At 58.9% G+C, this 13,254-nt stretch overlaps 1 protein-coding gene across 5 annotated transcripts in view; it reads right to left on the reverse strand.

The window, feature by feature from the left end:
• Positions 1-4,016: 4,016 nt before the first annotated feature.
• The window catches only part of AURKAIP1 (aurora kinase A interacting protein 1), a 15,860-nt gene continuing 6,622 nt past the window's right edge, over positions 4,017-13,254 (reverse strand). Inside the window, exons 1-4 of one of the 5 annotated variants that reach the window (XM_012001987.1) lie at positions 5,440-5,819; positions 4,992-5,076; positions 4,287-4,732; positions 4,017-4,189 (exon numbers count right to left, since the gene is read on the reverse strand). In XM_012001987.1, the coding sequence (XP_011857377.1) occupies positions 4,088-4,189; positions 4,287-4,732; positions 4,992-5,043 (600 nt within the window). In that variant the 5' untranslated portion in view covers positions 5,044-5,076; positions 5,440-5,819 and the 3' untranslated portion in view covers positions 4,017-4,087. Of the gene's footprint in view, positions 4,190-4,286; positions 4,733-4,991; positions 5,077-5,282; positions 5,820-13,254 lie in introns of those variants that run through there. The other 4 variants (XM_012001986.1, XM_012001989.1, XM_012001990.1 and 1 more) reach the window with 4 other exon arrangements.

Below are 13,254 nucleotides of genomic sequence, written 5' to 3' on the forward strand. Positions count from 1 at the left end.
GCATGAACCTGGGAGGCGGAGCTTGCAGTGAGCCGAGATCGCGCCACTCACTCCAGCCTGGGCCACAGAGCGAGACTCCGTCTCAAAAAAAAAAAAAGGCTAAAATTGCCTCTGGGAACGGTGGTGTGGGGATGGGGGAAGAGAGACTGTTTTCCTTCATTCTCCTGCCTCAGCCTCCCGAGTAGCTGGGATCACAGGTGCCATCACCACGCCTGGGTAATTTTTGTATTTTTAGTAGAGACGGGGTTTCACCGTGTTAGCCAGGATGGCCTCGATTTCCTGACCTTGTCATCCGCCCGCCTTGGCCTCCCAAAGTGCTGGGATTACAGGCAAGAGCCACCGTGCTTGGCCCACGAGCATAACTTTTATAAAAATAATTTATTTTTACAATTAAGCTTAGGAATCACACAGACTCAGGGCTGGCTCATGGCTTCCTGGCAAGTTAAACTCTGTACTTTGGGTCCGTGCCTATGAAATGGCTAATTCTAATCAGTGGTCAGTGAAATAACCGTTTCGGGCGCGGGGCTCAGCCTGTCATCCCAGCACTGTGGGAGGCCGAGGTGGGCAGATCACAAGGTCAGGAGTTCGAAACCAGCCTAACCAACATGGTGAAACCTCATCTCTACTAAAAATACAAAAATCAGCCAGGCACAGTGGCACACAACTATATATAGTCCAAGCTGCTCAGGAGGTTGAGGCAGGAGAATCTCTGGAGTCTGGGAGGCGGAGGTGGCAGTGAGCCAAGATTGCACCACTACACTTCAGCCTGGCGACAGAGCGAGACTCCATATCAAAAAAAAAAAAAAAAGTAGTACACTAAGAATGCGAAAACCATGGCATTCAGAAACAGGACCCAGAGTCCCCCAGCCTGAGAGACAGGAATGTTCTTTCCCCCTCCCAGTGCCCTTCCCGGGAGGTTCGGGGGGCCTGGCCCAGCCCAGGGAAGCCAGGTTCCTTCCAGACTCCGCTGTACACGAGGGTCTCTCTGTTGCCCCCACCAGCCCGCATGCTCCTCAGACAGGGCGTGGACAGTGAGACTCAGCTCGGCTCCCTGGAGGTTCTGGGCCTTGCGTGGCACACACGTGTGCTGCTCCCCTGCCCCCCAACACACACACGTCTGAAGCAGGCAGGGCCCTGGGTGGGCACCGGGGGTGGGAGCTGAGGGCCTTCCCCATGGTCCATGAAAGCTCTGAAGCCACAGCTCTGCAGCTGGTCAGGCCCCAGGCCCCAGGCTCGGCCCCAGTGGAAGGCACAGAAGACACCGGCCTGCCAGGGACGCAGCAGCCAGGGGAAGAGGCATGGGGCTCAGTTCACCAACATGCCCCATTCTCGAGGCCACTGCTGAATCCCACCCCTGGGCTTGAGGCTGGGGCACCATCCCCACTGCCCAAGACCATCCCCAGCAGAGCCAAGTCCTGGCGGGAACCCAAGCTCTGGGCACCACCAGGACACGCTACGGGGAGGAGCAGGTCGCTGGCAGCTCCACAGGCCCCCAGCCCCCCCCACCCCACCTCTATCCCCCTCGCCCAGGTGATGCCCAGGGCCAGAACAAGGGAGGCGACAAGGAGAAGGGGTGCACATCTCACAGGCGGGGCAGGGTGGAGGCCCGCAGAGAGGGGAGGGACAGCCTCTTGTGGCCTGGGAGCAGCCACAGAGATAAAAATAAAACCCCAAAATTGCTTCCCAAGGTTGTGGTTGGGCAACAAAGGCTTCCAAGCCAAGGCAGGGTGAGTGCTGCAGCCTGGGCAGGGTGCAGGCCTGTAGGAGGCGTCTGGGATGCGGGAGCTGGGGTGGACCGCTCAGGCACCACCTCACCGGGATGATGACATCTGGAGCAGGGGTACCCACCGCCGCTGACATGTCGGCTGATGGGTTCGTGATGGGGACATCCTCATGGTGCAGGCTGCGTGGCAGCATTCCTAGCCTGCACCCGCCCATGCCAGCAGCACTTCCCACTGACAACCACACGTCTCCAGACGCGGCTCAAAGCCATGGCTGACCTGCCTCCCAGGAGCACCCCAAGCCGGCCCCCATGCAGGGGTGGAGGAGGCCAGGCCCGAGGCGGGTCTCAGGGCTGACCTGAGCTGGGCAGGGCTGCTCCCCACCACTGGCTGCCCAGCTGACCTCTGCAGGCTAGGACTCCGGACAGGTCCACTCAGCTTCCCACGTCTCCTCCCTCACACAGAGATGAGGGAGGTGAGCCCGGGGCAGCTCCCAAGGCCGGGATGGAAGGAAACGCAGGGGCAGCGGCTCTGCAGAGGGTGCCAGTGGCAGGCAAGGGCGCCGGGAGGCTGGGGCAGGGCCAGGCTTGGCACTGAGCGGGTTCCGCTTCACCTGGAGGAGTTTCGGCCCTGGGAACCCTGCCCCACTCACAGCTGGGAAAACAGACACAGGAAGGGTGCCTGTGACCCCAGCTGGGGCCCCACAAGATGCTTCCTGCCACCTGTCCTGGTCCCCAGCCCTGGACCCAGGAGCCTGGCTGCTGCCCCCGTGTGGTGGTCTGGGGAAGCGCACCTGCACCCGCTAGGGCCTCCGGACCCCTCCGTGCAGATCGGGACCCACAGCCAAGGCCTGCTAACCTCGCTGGCTGGCACGTCCAGGGCCCGACTCCTCGGACAGTGTGTGACCCCCAAGTCTGTCCTGTTCTAGAGAAACTGCTGGGAACAGCGCTCAAGCCCTCCTCAAAGTCTGATGGGCAAGGGACTCAAGCTTGAGACTCAGACACATTTCTGTGACATAAAACAAGAGGCCCCCATGTCTCTGGCGAGGCAGCCCAGTCTTCATACGGGGTGGGGTGGGAGAGGCTGCAGCTCCAAGGCCTCCACTCAAACGCCTGGGGCGGACGCAAGGCCTCCTCTCCTGTTGCTGAGCTGTTGAGGGCAGCGCGGCTGAGACTGGGCTGCAGCACCTTCCCGGTGTCCACCTGCATGTCCTGCTACCCAACTCCGAAGGCCCCTGCACACCCCCGCTCTTAGGAATAACGTGTTCCAGCCGGGCGCGGTGGCTCACGCCTGTAATCCCAGCACTTTGGGAGGCCAAGGCAGGCAGATCACTTGAGGTCAGGAGATCAAGACCATCCTGATGAACATGGTAAAACCCCATCTCTAATAAAAATACAAAAATTAGCCAGGCGTGGTGGTGGGCGCCTGTAATCCCAGCTATTCAGGAGGCTGAGGCAGGAGAATCACTTGAACCCGGGAGGGAGAGGCTGCAGTGAGCTGAGGCCTCGCCACTGCACTCCAGCCTGGGTGATGGAATGAGACTGTCTCAAAAACACACACACACACACACACACACACGGAGTAATGTGTTCCTTCTCTTCACCCAGAGGAACCTGGAGACACCGGAGGCCTATGGCTCACCCTAAGCCTCAGGGATTCTCCACCCTGTAAATGAGAGCCTTTCCTCAGCCACCCCCCAGCCCTGAACTCCTTCTGGGCCAACTCTTCCTGCTGAGTCCCCACCTCCACTCAGAGCCCCAGGAGACGGCAGACCCACCTGGGAGGGCCAACACCCTGGCCCTGTAGCTGGATGGCGCGGAGGGCCACTGGAGGCTCACGTCCATGGAGCCTGGTGGGCACCATCCACCACCACCAGTGGTACCAGGACCTTTCCTGCCTTCCCAGTGAGGCCCTCCCTGAGCCTCCACTCATGAAATACACCTGAGTCACCCCGTGCATTCTGGGTGCTCCCTCAACCCCAGTCCTGTTCCCCTGTACTTCTGCCCTCCGGGTCGGCCTCCCCCAGGGAATGTGGCGCTCAGGGAGGGGCTGTGGGTTCTCTTCACAGTGATCCCACAGCACCTAGCCTGGGCTGCACACAGCACACATTCACTCACAGCGAGGCTGGGGCTCCCACAGGCCCAGCACCCTCTGGACGGCGGCCAAGGGCCAGCTAGACAGACGGACGGCCGATCTGCCACCCTGGCGCCCGGGGCTTCTACAACACCTGGGACTGGCACCAGCCTCAATCCCGAGAGACCTCACACTAGGCAAAAGGGGCTCCAGACCAGCAGGAAGGGTCGAGTCCTCTGAGCATTTATTACTAGATGATCGCAGCAGCAACGGGCGGGAGGGCGGCGCCAGACTCATTTGCTCCGCAGGTAGATGTTGGGGGTCTGCCAGCCTTCGGGGGCTTCCTTCAGCCCCGCCTTCAGCCAGATGCGCCTCAGGTCTTTCTCGAACTTGATCTGCAAGGGGCAGAGGGAGGGACCGCCAATTAATTCGTGGCAAATAAACGTGTTCTCAGCACTCTGCCCTCCCAGGAACAAGCAGGCGGCCGCTCACCTGCTTGCGTTTCAGGCGTCCTTCCCGGATCTTCCTCCGCAGGAACCGCGTCCTCTTCACCAGCTTCCGGTACTTGTGGCGGTTCATCTTCCGCCGGCGGATCTTCAGCACGTTTTTGCACTGAATTTGAGGCGCATCCCCGACGCCTTCATCCCCCTGCTCGGCCCCTTCCCCTATCGGGCTGGGCGGACAGTGGTGGGACTGGGGTGGAGCCACGGGGCCTGCGGTCCCGCTATCCAGTCTGGGCAGGAAGCAGCGGGCCGTGAGCCAGCTCTCCAGGGGGCTGACGCACATCTTCCTGGGGACCAGCATCTCCTCCAGCTCCAGCTGGGCCCCCTTGCGAGGGAGGGAGGCCGCCCTACCTGGGCCGGCCGGCGGTGTGCTGTAAAGGGGCCCGCAGGCCCGGCTGCCCAGCACTCCAGAGACGGGCCAGGGCGGGCGGCCGCCTGCAGAAAACCAGACGCCACAGTCACCGCTCGCGAGACCACGCAGGCCCGTCGGGCTGGGGAGCAGCACGTTCGTCCCAGCGAGGATCCCCCGCACCTCATTCCTGGCCTGAACCCCTGAGGTTCCCTCTGTGCGCCTCGGCAGCTCAGAGGGGAAAGAGTGTGTGTGTGGCCACGGGCCCTGCCCCGGCGGAGCTGCTGGGACCCGCACTCCTGACCAGGCGTGTGTCCTCCCATCCGCCCTCGCGGGGCTTCCTACCTGCCCAGGGAACGGCCCTCAGCAGCTGGGAGGTCAGGCGCCCCAGGAGCATGGTGTGTGGGCGGCGGCCCAGGTCCCAGGGGAGCTGGAACACAGGTGCCCGTTCAGGTCAGGCGGCAGCGCCTTCAGCAGCCACGGGAGGGCCGGGACTGGGGCGTCTGGTCCTGCCGCGACCCCCGCCTCCCTTCTCCCTCCGCAACCCCAACCCACAAGGAGGACTTTGCTTCCAACACAGCTGGCGCCCCGAGGCTCCCAAGCCCCCCACGCGGGCGGTGTCGCGCTCGGACGCACAGAAAAGTCCCAGAACGTGGAGGCCGGCCCCCTCCCTGGCTTCACCCCCGCGCGGATCGCGCTGCCTGGCGCCGGGACCCTCTCGGCGGGACCCCGGGTCCGCCCGCCGCAGCGTCCTGGGCCCTCAGGTCTCCCGCTGACCCTTCCCAGGCCCGACCTCGGCGCGGCTCAAATTGACTGTTCCGCGGCCGCCCTCAGGCACTTCCGGTCCGTCCCCGAGTCGGCCCCGATCGGCAGCGGCCACTCGGCGGTTCCTACGCGCAGCGCCCCCTGGCGTCCTCGCGGCCCCCGATTCTGCATCGGCTCAGGCCCCGCCGGGCCCGAAAGGCGACGGTTTCCGGTTAGAGGAGTCACGGTCCCAGTCCTCGCGCGGTGCCTCAGCTCCGCCTGGTCCCTTACGGAGGCAAAAAAAAACTACATTTCCCACAATCCCAGGGGGTTCCGGGCCCTGGACATGGCGGCGGGTCCAGAATCGTTTCCGGACCACCCGGGGGCCGGATTCCCAACGGGCCGACGGAAGTGCGGGCTCAAGGCCACGGAAGTGACGTATCCAGCGGCGGAAGTGAAGTTATCTGAAGGCGGAAGTGTCTGGAGTTATTTCTCCTGTTTTGGCTAGAGACGAAGGACCCGGAGCAAGCGCTGAGCCTGCTCCTCATTCCTGGGGTTAAAAAAAAAAAAAATAAGACTCAAGGCGGGCGCGGTGGCTCACGCCTGTAATCCCAGCACTTTGGGAGGCCGAGGCGGGCGGATCACCTGAGGTCAGGAGATCGAGACCAGCCTGGCCAACATGGTGAAACCCCGTCTCTACTAAAACTACAAAAATTAGCCTGGCGTGGTGGCGGGTGCCTGTAATCCCAGCTACTCGGGAGGCCGAGGCAGGAGAATTGCTTGAGCCCGTGAGGCAGAGGTTGCGGTGAGCCGAGATCGCACCTCTGCACTCGTCTGGGCGACAGTGAGACCCTGTCTCAAAAGATAAAGCAAATCACACTCTCAACTTTTTGTCTGAAAACTAGAAGCAGCCTCTGTGGAGGATTGGGATTGGCTGAGCCCCTAATGTTGCTCCCCAGAGTAGACGCTGCCAACGTGTAGCTTCACCTTTCTACTCCAGACACGCTCCTTTCACCTCCCTGAGGTTGGCTGGCAAGACAGACACCCCAGCATGGACTTCCAGGGGCGCCTGGTGGGCGCGGGGTGTGGAGCGGAGCCTGCTGGGCCTGCTCAGAGACTTGCCTTGCAGGAGGGTCTTGAAGGGACGCTTAGCGGAACTGGCCAGGCCAGGTCATCCGCCGGGCCCAGCCCAGCAGTGAGTGACAGGATAGGCCAGTGTGAGGACAGAAAGTGCAGGCTCCAGGCCCAGCTCCATAACTGAGGTCCCCAGGTGACTCTACCTTACCCCCCAGGGGCTACTTGGGATTTCCAAGCGGGAAGGTGTATTTGCCGCCCGCCCGCCCTCCTGCTGCAGAGCGCGCCCTAGTGGATCTGGTTGTAAATGAGCAGGTGGTGCCTCCAGAGCAGCCCTCGCCTTGGTGCCCCCGTTTGTCTTCACTCGGCCAGGGGCCAGGGAGATGCAAAGAATCCATCAGACAACAGGTGAGCATGTTGAGAAGAACCAGAATAACCTGGGCTGGCAACCTTGGCCTTCAGGCTTCTGAGGCATTGATGCGCAGATGGAAGTACCTCCCCAGAGTTAGGGACCAGGTAGAAGAAACGGGATGTGGACATTTCAGTCTGAGACAGTCTTGAGGCGCACGAGGAACCAGGGTGTCCTTCCCCCTCTCAGGAAGTAATTTCAGGGAGGTGAAGTGAGGAACACCAGTCTGTTGCGGTCCCTGTACCCAGCAGGCTCCAGGCCAAACGGGAAAGGTGCCAGCTAGAGCAGGACCCAGGTGCTACGAGGCTGAGGAATTACCATTCAGCTACAGGAGCTGCATGGGGCCGGCCCAGGAGGCTTGCAGACAATAGCCACCCCGATGAATGTCCAGGCCAGACCTGACTAGCTGCCTCCCACAGGAGTGGCAGGAACACGTGTTGCAAGTGCCAGATGCTTGTGTGAGCAGAGCTGCCAAGCTAGGTGAGCTGGAACTAGCCTAGGAAGATCGATCCTTTACAAACATCTGAGGAAGAAAAATGCAGTGGAAGAATCGGGGAGGGTGCATGGGTTATGATTCCTAATTTGTAAACGAAGGAACTGTAGTCTCTCAAGGGAAGTACACAGTTACCGCACATACCTGTTTTCCCCAAAATACCCATTTGTCTTCAGGAAAGTTTTTCTTTACAAACTTCAGAATTTTGGTCGGGCGCAGTGTTTCACAACTGTAATCCCAGCACTTTGGGAGGTCGAGGCGGGCACATTGTCTGAAGTCAGGAGTTTGAGACCAGCCTGGCCAACATGGCACCCTGTCTCTACTAAAAATACCAAAAAAAATTAGTTGGGTGTGGTGGCGCACACCTGTAGTCCCAGCTACTCTGGAGGCTGAGGCAGGATAATCTTTGGAACCTGGGAGGTAGAGGTTGCAGTGAGCCGAGATCGTGCCATTGCACTCCAGCCTGAGTGACAGAGCAAGACTCCGACTCAAAAAAAAAGGCATAGGTGGTGGCGCAGACCTGTAGTCCCAGCTCCTCAGGACTGGGTCGAGGGCAGAGTGGCCAGATGCGACGGAGTATACTTGAGGAACAACATATTGGCAACCCAGCGCACACCTGCTTATAATACTTAAATAATCTTAAGATCACGGATAATAGTGATCTTACTAAAATACGAAACTATGAGTTTTCAGTATTTCCTTTTATTAGCATAATTTAACTGTAAATGTATGTGGTTTAGAAATAATGGCTGTGTGTAGCAGTTGGTGTGCAAAACTCCTGAAAGCTTAACAGCTAGTGGTCCCGCTGCGCCCTAGCCTGCACTGGCTCCCACAAGTCACTGCCAGGTTCTGACAAGACATCAGGGCCCTGCCTGGCTGCAACTTTTGCCCCAAGACTTTGGGGCTCCTCAGCTCAGGGCACAGGCTGAGCCCCAGCCTGGGTCCACCCTTGGCCACCCCGCCTTTAATGCTCCTCCAACTGCCGGGCCAGAGATACAACATGCCAAAAAATTCTGAACTTTCCTTCTTTTTTTTTTAAATAGATGGAGTCTCGCTCTGTCACTCAGCCTGGAGTGCTGTGGCGTGATCTCGGCTCACGGCAACTTCCGCCTCCCGGTTTCTAGCAATTCTCCTTCCTCAGCCCCCGGAGTAGCTGGGAATACAGCATGCCGCCACACCCGGCTAATTTTTTGTATTTTAGTAGAGACGGGGTTTCACTGTGTTGCCCAGGCTGGTCTTGAGCTCTTGAGTTCAGGCAATCCACCTGCCTCAGCCTTTCCAAGTGCTAGGATTATAGGTGTGAGCCACCACGCCTGGCCTTTTTTTTTTTTTTTTTTTTTTGAGAGGGAGTCTCACTCTGTCACCCAGGCTGGAGTGCAGTGGCACGATCTCAGCTCACTGCAACCTCCACTTCCCAGCCTCAAGCGATTCTCTTGCCTCCGGAGAATGGTCTTAAGATGACTGAATGTTATAGGCAAGTGTGTGCTGGGTCACGGAGATATCGCTCCCCAAGTATACCCCGTCGCACCTGGCCTCGGCCCTCGGCGCAGCCAAATAGGCGGGCACAAGCCCAGCCATTGGCCATTCAGAGCCCGGCTTAAACGGGAGCACCTGCTTCAGTACAAGGTCCCTAACCGCCAAGGGCTCATCAAGAGCCTGCCTTGATTCAGCGGATCTGCGCAAGATTAGCGAATGTCTACCCTAATTTTAGACCCACTCCTAAAAACTCACTCTTGGGAGCTCTGTATGGAATGGGGACCCTCTTCTTCTGGTATTATGTTTTCAAAACTGACAGGAATCGGAAAGAAAAACTTATCCAGGAAGGAAAATTGGATCAAACGTTCAACATCTCATATTGTCTGGCAGTAACGACTGTATGTATTTTTGCTTAAATAAACTATCAATCTTTTTTTTTTTTTTTTTTTTTAAACTATTGTGGACCAGATGCAGTGACTCGCGCCTGTAATCCCGGCACTTTGGGAGGCTAAGGCGGGCAGATCACTTGAGGTCAGTTCGAGACCAGCCTGGACAACATGGTGAAACCCCATTTCTATGCAAAATACAAAAATTAGCTGGGCTTGGTGGCACATGCCTGTAATCCCAGCTGCTCAGGAGGCTGAGACGGGGGATCACTTAAACACGGGAGGCAGAGTGAGCCTCGGCCATGCCACGGTGAGTGGTGAAGGAAAAGCTGTATAGTGGCTACTGCATGGAATAAGTTGTTGGCACTTGAAATTGGCCATATCCAGCCTGGGCAACATGGTGAGACCCCGTCTCTACGCAAAATACAAAAATCAGCTGGGCGTGATGGCTCACAACTGTAGTCCCAGCTACTCAGGAGACTGAGGTGGGAGGATCACTTTTAGCCCAGGAGTTGAAGACCAGCCTGCAACATATTGAGGCTCCATCTCTACAAAAAATTAAAAAGAAGGCCAGGCGCGGTGGCTCATGCCTGTAATCCCAGCACTTTGGGAGGCCGAGGCAGGCAGATCACGAGGTCAGGAGATGGAGACCATCCTGGCTAACATGGTGAAACCCCGTCTCTACTAAAAATACAAAAAATTAGCTGGGCGTGGTGGCGGGCGCCTGTAGTCCCCGCTACTCGGGAGGCTGAGGCAGGAGAATGGCGTGAATCCAGGAGGCGGAGCCTGCAATGAGCCGAGATCCAGCCACTGCACTCCAGCCTGGGAGACAGAGCGAGATTCCATCTCAAAAAAAAAGAAAAAATTAGCCAGGCATGGAGGCGTGAGCCTGTGGGTCTCAGCTACTTGGAAGGCTGAGGTGAGAGGATCACTTGAGCCCAGGAAGTTGAGGCTGCAGTGATCCGAGATCACACCACTGCACTCCAGCCTCGGTGACAGAGACAATAAAATAAAATTGGCTGGGCTGGGCTGAGTGGCTCATGCCTGTAATCCCAGCACTCTGGGAGGCCGAGGCAGGCAGATCACTTAAGGTCATGAGTTCTAGACCAGCCTGGCCAATGTGGTGGAACCCCATCTTTAATAAAAATACAAAAATTAGCCAGGCGCCTGTAATCACAGCCACTTGGGAGGCTGAGGCAGGAGAATTGCTTGAACCTGGGAGATGGAGGTTGCAGTGAGCCAAGATTGCGCCACTGCAGTCCAGCCTGGCTGACAGAGTGGGACTATCTCAGATAAATAAAACTGGCCATGAAGGAAGTATGTACACCCCAAAAACTGAAAAACGAGGGCCTACCCTTTTTTCAGAGGTGCTAAAATGCTCACCAGTGTTCCAGGCACAGGGCTTCCCAGGAGCCAGGAACCCTCACACAAGGCTAAGGGAATAGGAGCAGTGCATCTGGCTCAGGATGCAGCAGTTCAGTCCTACCCCACCCCGGGCATGGGCGCCACCATGAGCTGTCCCAGGTGGTAGGGCCTAAACCCCCTGCTGACAGCGAAATGGCCTCTCCACCAGGTGTGTCCTCTCAGGGTTGGGGTGCCCTGGGCCGTGACACTCCAGCCAGGCCACCACCAGTGAAGCCTGCCCAGCAGCTCCACGACACAGCCGCTGCTCTGTGGGTGCCCTGCCCTGTGAGGAACTTGAGGTGCACCCCATGTGGGGCCACAGCCCTGCCTGTGCCAGTCCCCCCATTCATGCAGCTGCCTGTGGAGTCGTGAAGGTGCTGGCGGAATGGAAGCAGCCCCCAGGGGCTGGGCCTGAGGAGGTGGAGTGGGGCATCCGTGGGACGACACTGGTGTGTGCCCCTCCTTCCTTTGGTCCCTGCAGAGGGTAAACCTCACAGAGGTGGGACGGTGGCCTCGTGGATGCTGGGCAGCCCCCCACTGCCTGCCTCCCCTGGGAAAACGTGCAGCCGCCCCAAGTGCCAGGGCAACCTTGAGGGCTGCCAGGGAGGTGCCCACCCACCGCACCAGATGCCTCCCCGTGTGGGTTCCTCCTGTAGATACTCCCAGGGCTGGAGTGACCCCTGGGCCTGGCCTTGCTGCAGGCAGGGGAGAGCCATGGATTCTGGGGCACGGGGAGCCCCCGGTGTGGTGGGAAAGACCCCCACCCTCAGGTCAGTGCTCCTGGATCCAGGCCGAGACCTGAGTCACTTGGAGCAAAGGCCGAACCTGCCCCACCTTGTGGCTGGCGACTCTCCCTTTCCGGATGCCAAACCAGGCTCCAGTTGCCAGAGCTCCAGGGCACTCATGCCAGGAGCTGGCGCCGTGGCCCTTTGCTGTGTCCCTAGGCAGAGACGAGCCTGTGGGGCCCCCCAGCTAGCGTGGACCCTCAAAGGACCTGGAGCAGAACCGCACTTTGGCCCACCCATCTGGTTATCTCCAGAATGGGCTCTGGAAAGCCTCAGGCAGCAGAGGCGCCCTGCGTGGACACTGGGCACTGCCAGAGCTGTGGTGCTGGAGGCTCTGGGGACAATGGGCCCTGCTGTGTCCTCTGGGGCATGTCCCACACGTTTCTCCACCTTGGCACAGCTGACGCCTGGGGACTGTCCTGTGCACTCAGCGTGTGGAGCAGTGTCCCTGGGGCACTACCGTGGCCCAACAGCACATCTCTGAGCTCTCAGTCCTCCACCGTGTCCCCCTAGCCTGAGCCCCCCTGAGCTCCCACCAGTTTCCTCCAGATGGCGGCCCAGGAGCTGAGACGCAGGCAGCATGGAGTCGCGGGGACAGGCAACCCTGATGCCTGCACTTCCCCTCCTGGCAGCCTCGCGGGGCCAGTCATCTCATGGACAGTCAGGGCCATGCTTGCTGTCAACTCCCCAGAAACAACCCTTCACCCAGGACGGGGGCCCAGAGGGGGCTCTGGGAAGCGTGTGCTGGGCCCTGCATTGGGTCAGTGCTTTGGCTATCTCTCTGCAGCGGTGACTGCGAGGAGATGCCCACCATGCTGGGGCTCCTGGGGACCCACTGGAGGCAGCCACCACACGCCCTGTCCCAAGCCAGCCAGGCTCCAGCCGGGGACCACCAGGGACCCCCTGGTCCCATCAGCACGCTGCAGCAGGGAGACGGGAGACCTGCAGGACGGCCTTCCTGGTCCAGACAGAATGAAGCAAAACCGCCAGAAGGAAGGCGATCCCTGGGGGCCCTCACTGCTCACTGGTGTAAGCCGTCCCCCCAGTGCCTTGACAGTTTACAAAGTCCACGCAGTGACCCAGAGGTTACCACCCCTATCGCAGAAAGTCCTGGTAACTCACCCCTTAATTTAATGTAAGTAAACATACATATAAATACAGTTGCCAACAGTCCTCCAGTGCAGCTCTGGGCCCACTGTCTACACATTATCCCTGCCCCACCAGTACTAGCTCCAGTTCAATAAAAGGAATGCTGTGGGCCAGCTTTGGCTGCTCACGCCTATAATCCCAGCACGGGCCAAAGTGGGCGGATCACCTGAAGTCAGGAGCTCAAGACCAGCCTGGCCAACATGGTGAACACCCCCCCCAACTGGTGAAAATTAGCCAGGCGTGGTGGCGGACACCTGTAATCCCAGCTACTCAGAAGGCTGAGGCAGGAGAATCACTTGAACCTGGGAGGAGGAAGTTGCAGTGAACTGAGACTGCAGCACTGCACTCCAGCCCAGGCAAGAGAGCAAGACTGTTGGATTGCTGTGGGCCAGGTGCAGTGGTGGACACCCACAATACCAGCAAGAGGGAGAATTGTTTGAGCCTGGGAGACAGAGGTTGCAGTGAACTGTGATCGTGCCACTGCACTCCAGCCTGGGTAACAAAGTGAGACTCCATCTCCAATTAAAAAAAAAAAACAAAGGCCGGGTGCGGTGGCTCAAGCCTGTAATCCCAGCACTTTGGGAGGCCAAGACGGGCAGATCACGAGGTCAGGAGATCGAGACCATCCTGGCTAACACAGTGAAACCCCGTCTCTACTAAAAAATAATTTAAAAAAAACTAGTGGGGC

Source organism: Mandrillus leucophaeus, unplaced genomic scaffold (assembly GCF_000951045.1).
Source record: "Mandrillus leucophaeus isolate KB7577 unplaced genomic scaffold, Mleu.le_1.0 Scaffold672, whole genome shotgun sequence".
In the NCBI taxonomy this organism is placed as follows: Eukaryota; Metazoa; Chordata; class Mammalia; order Primates; family Cercopithecidae; genus Mandrillus; species Mandrillus leucophaeus.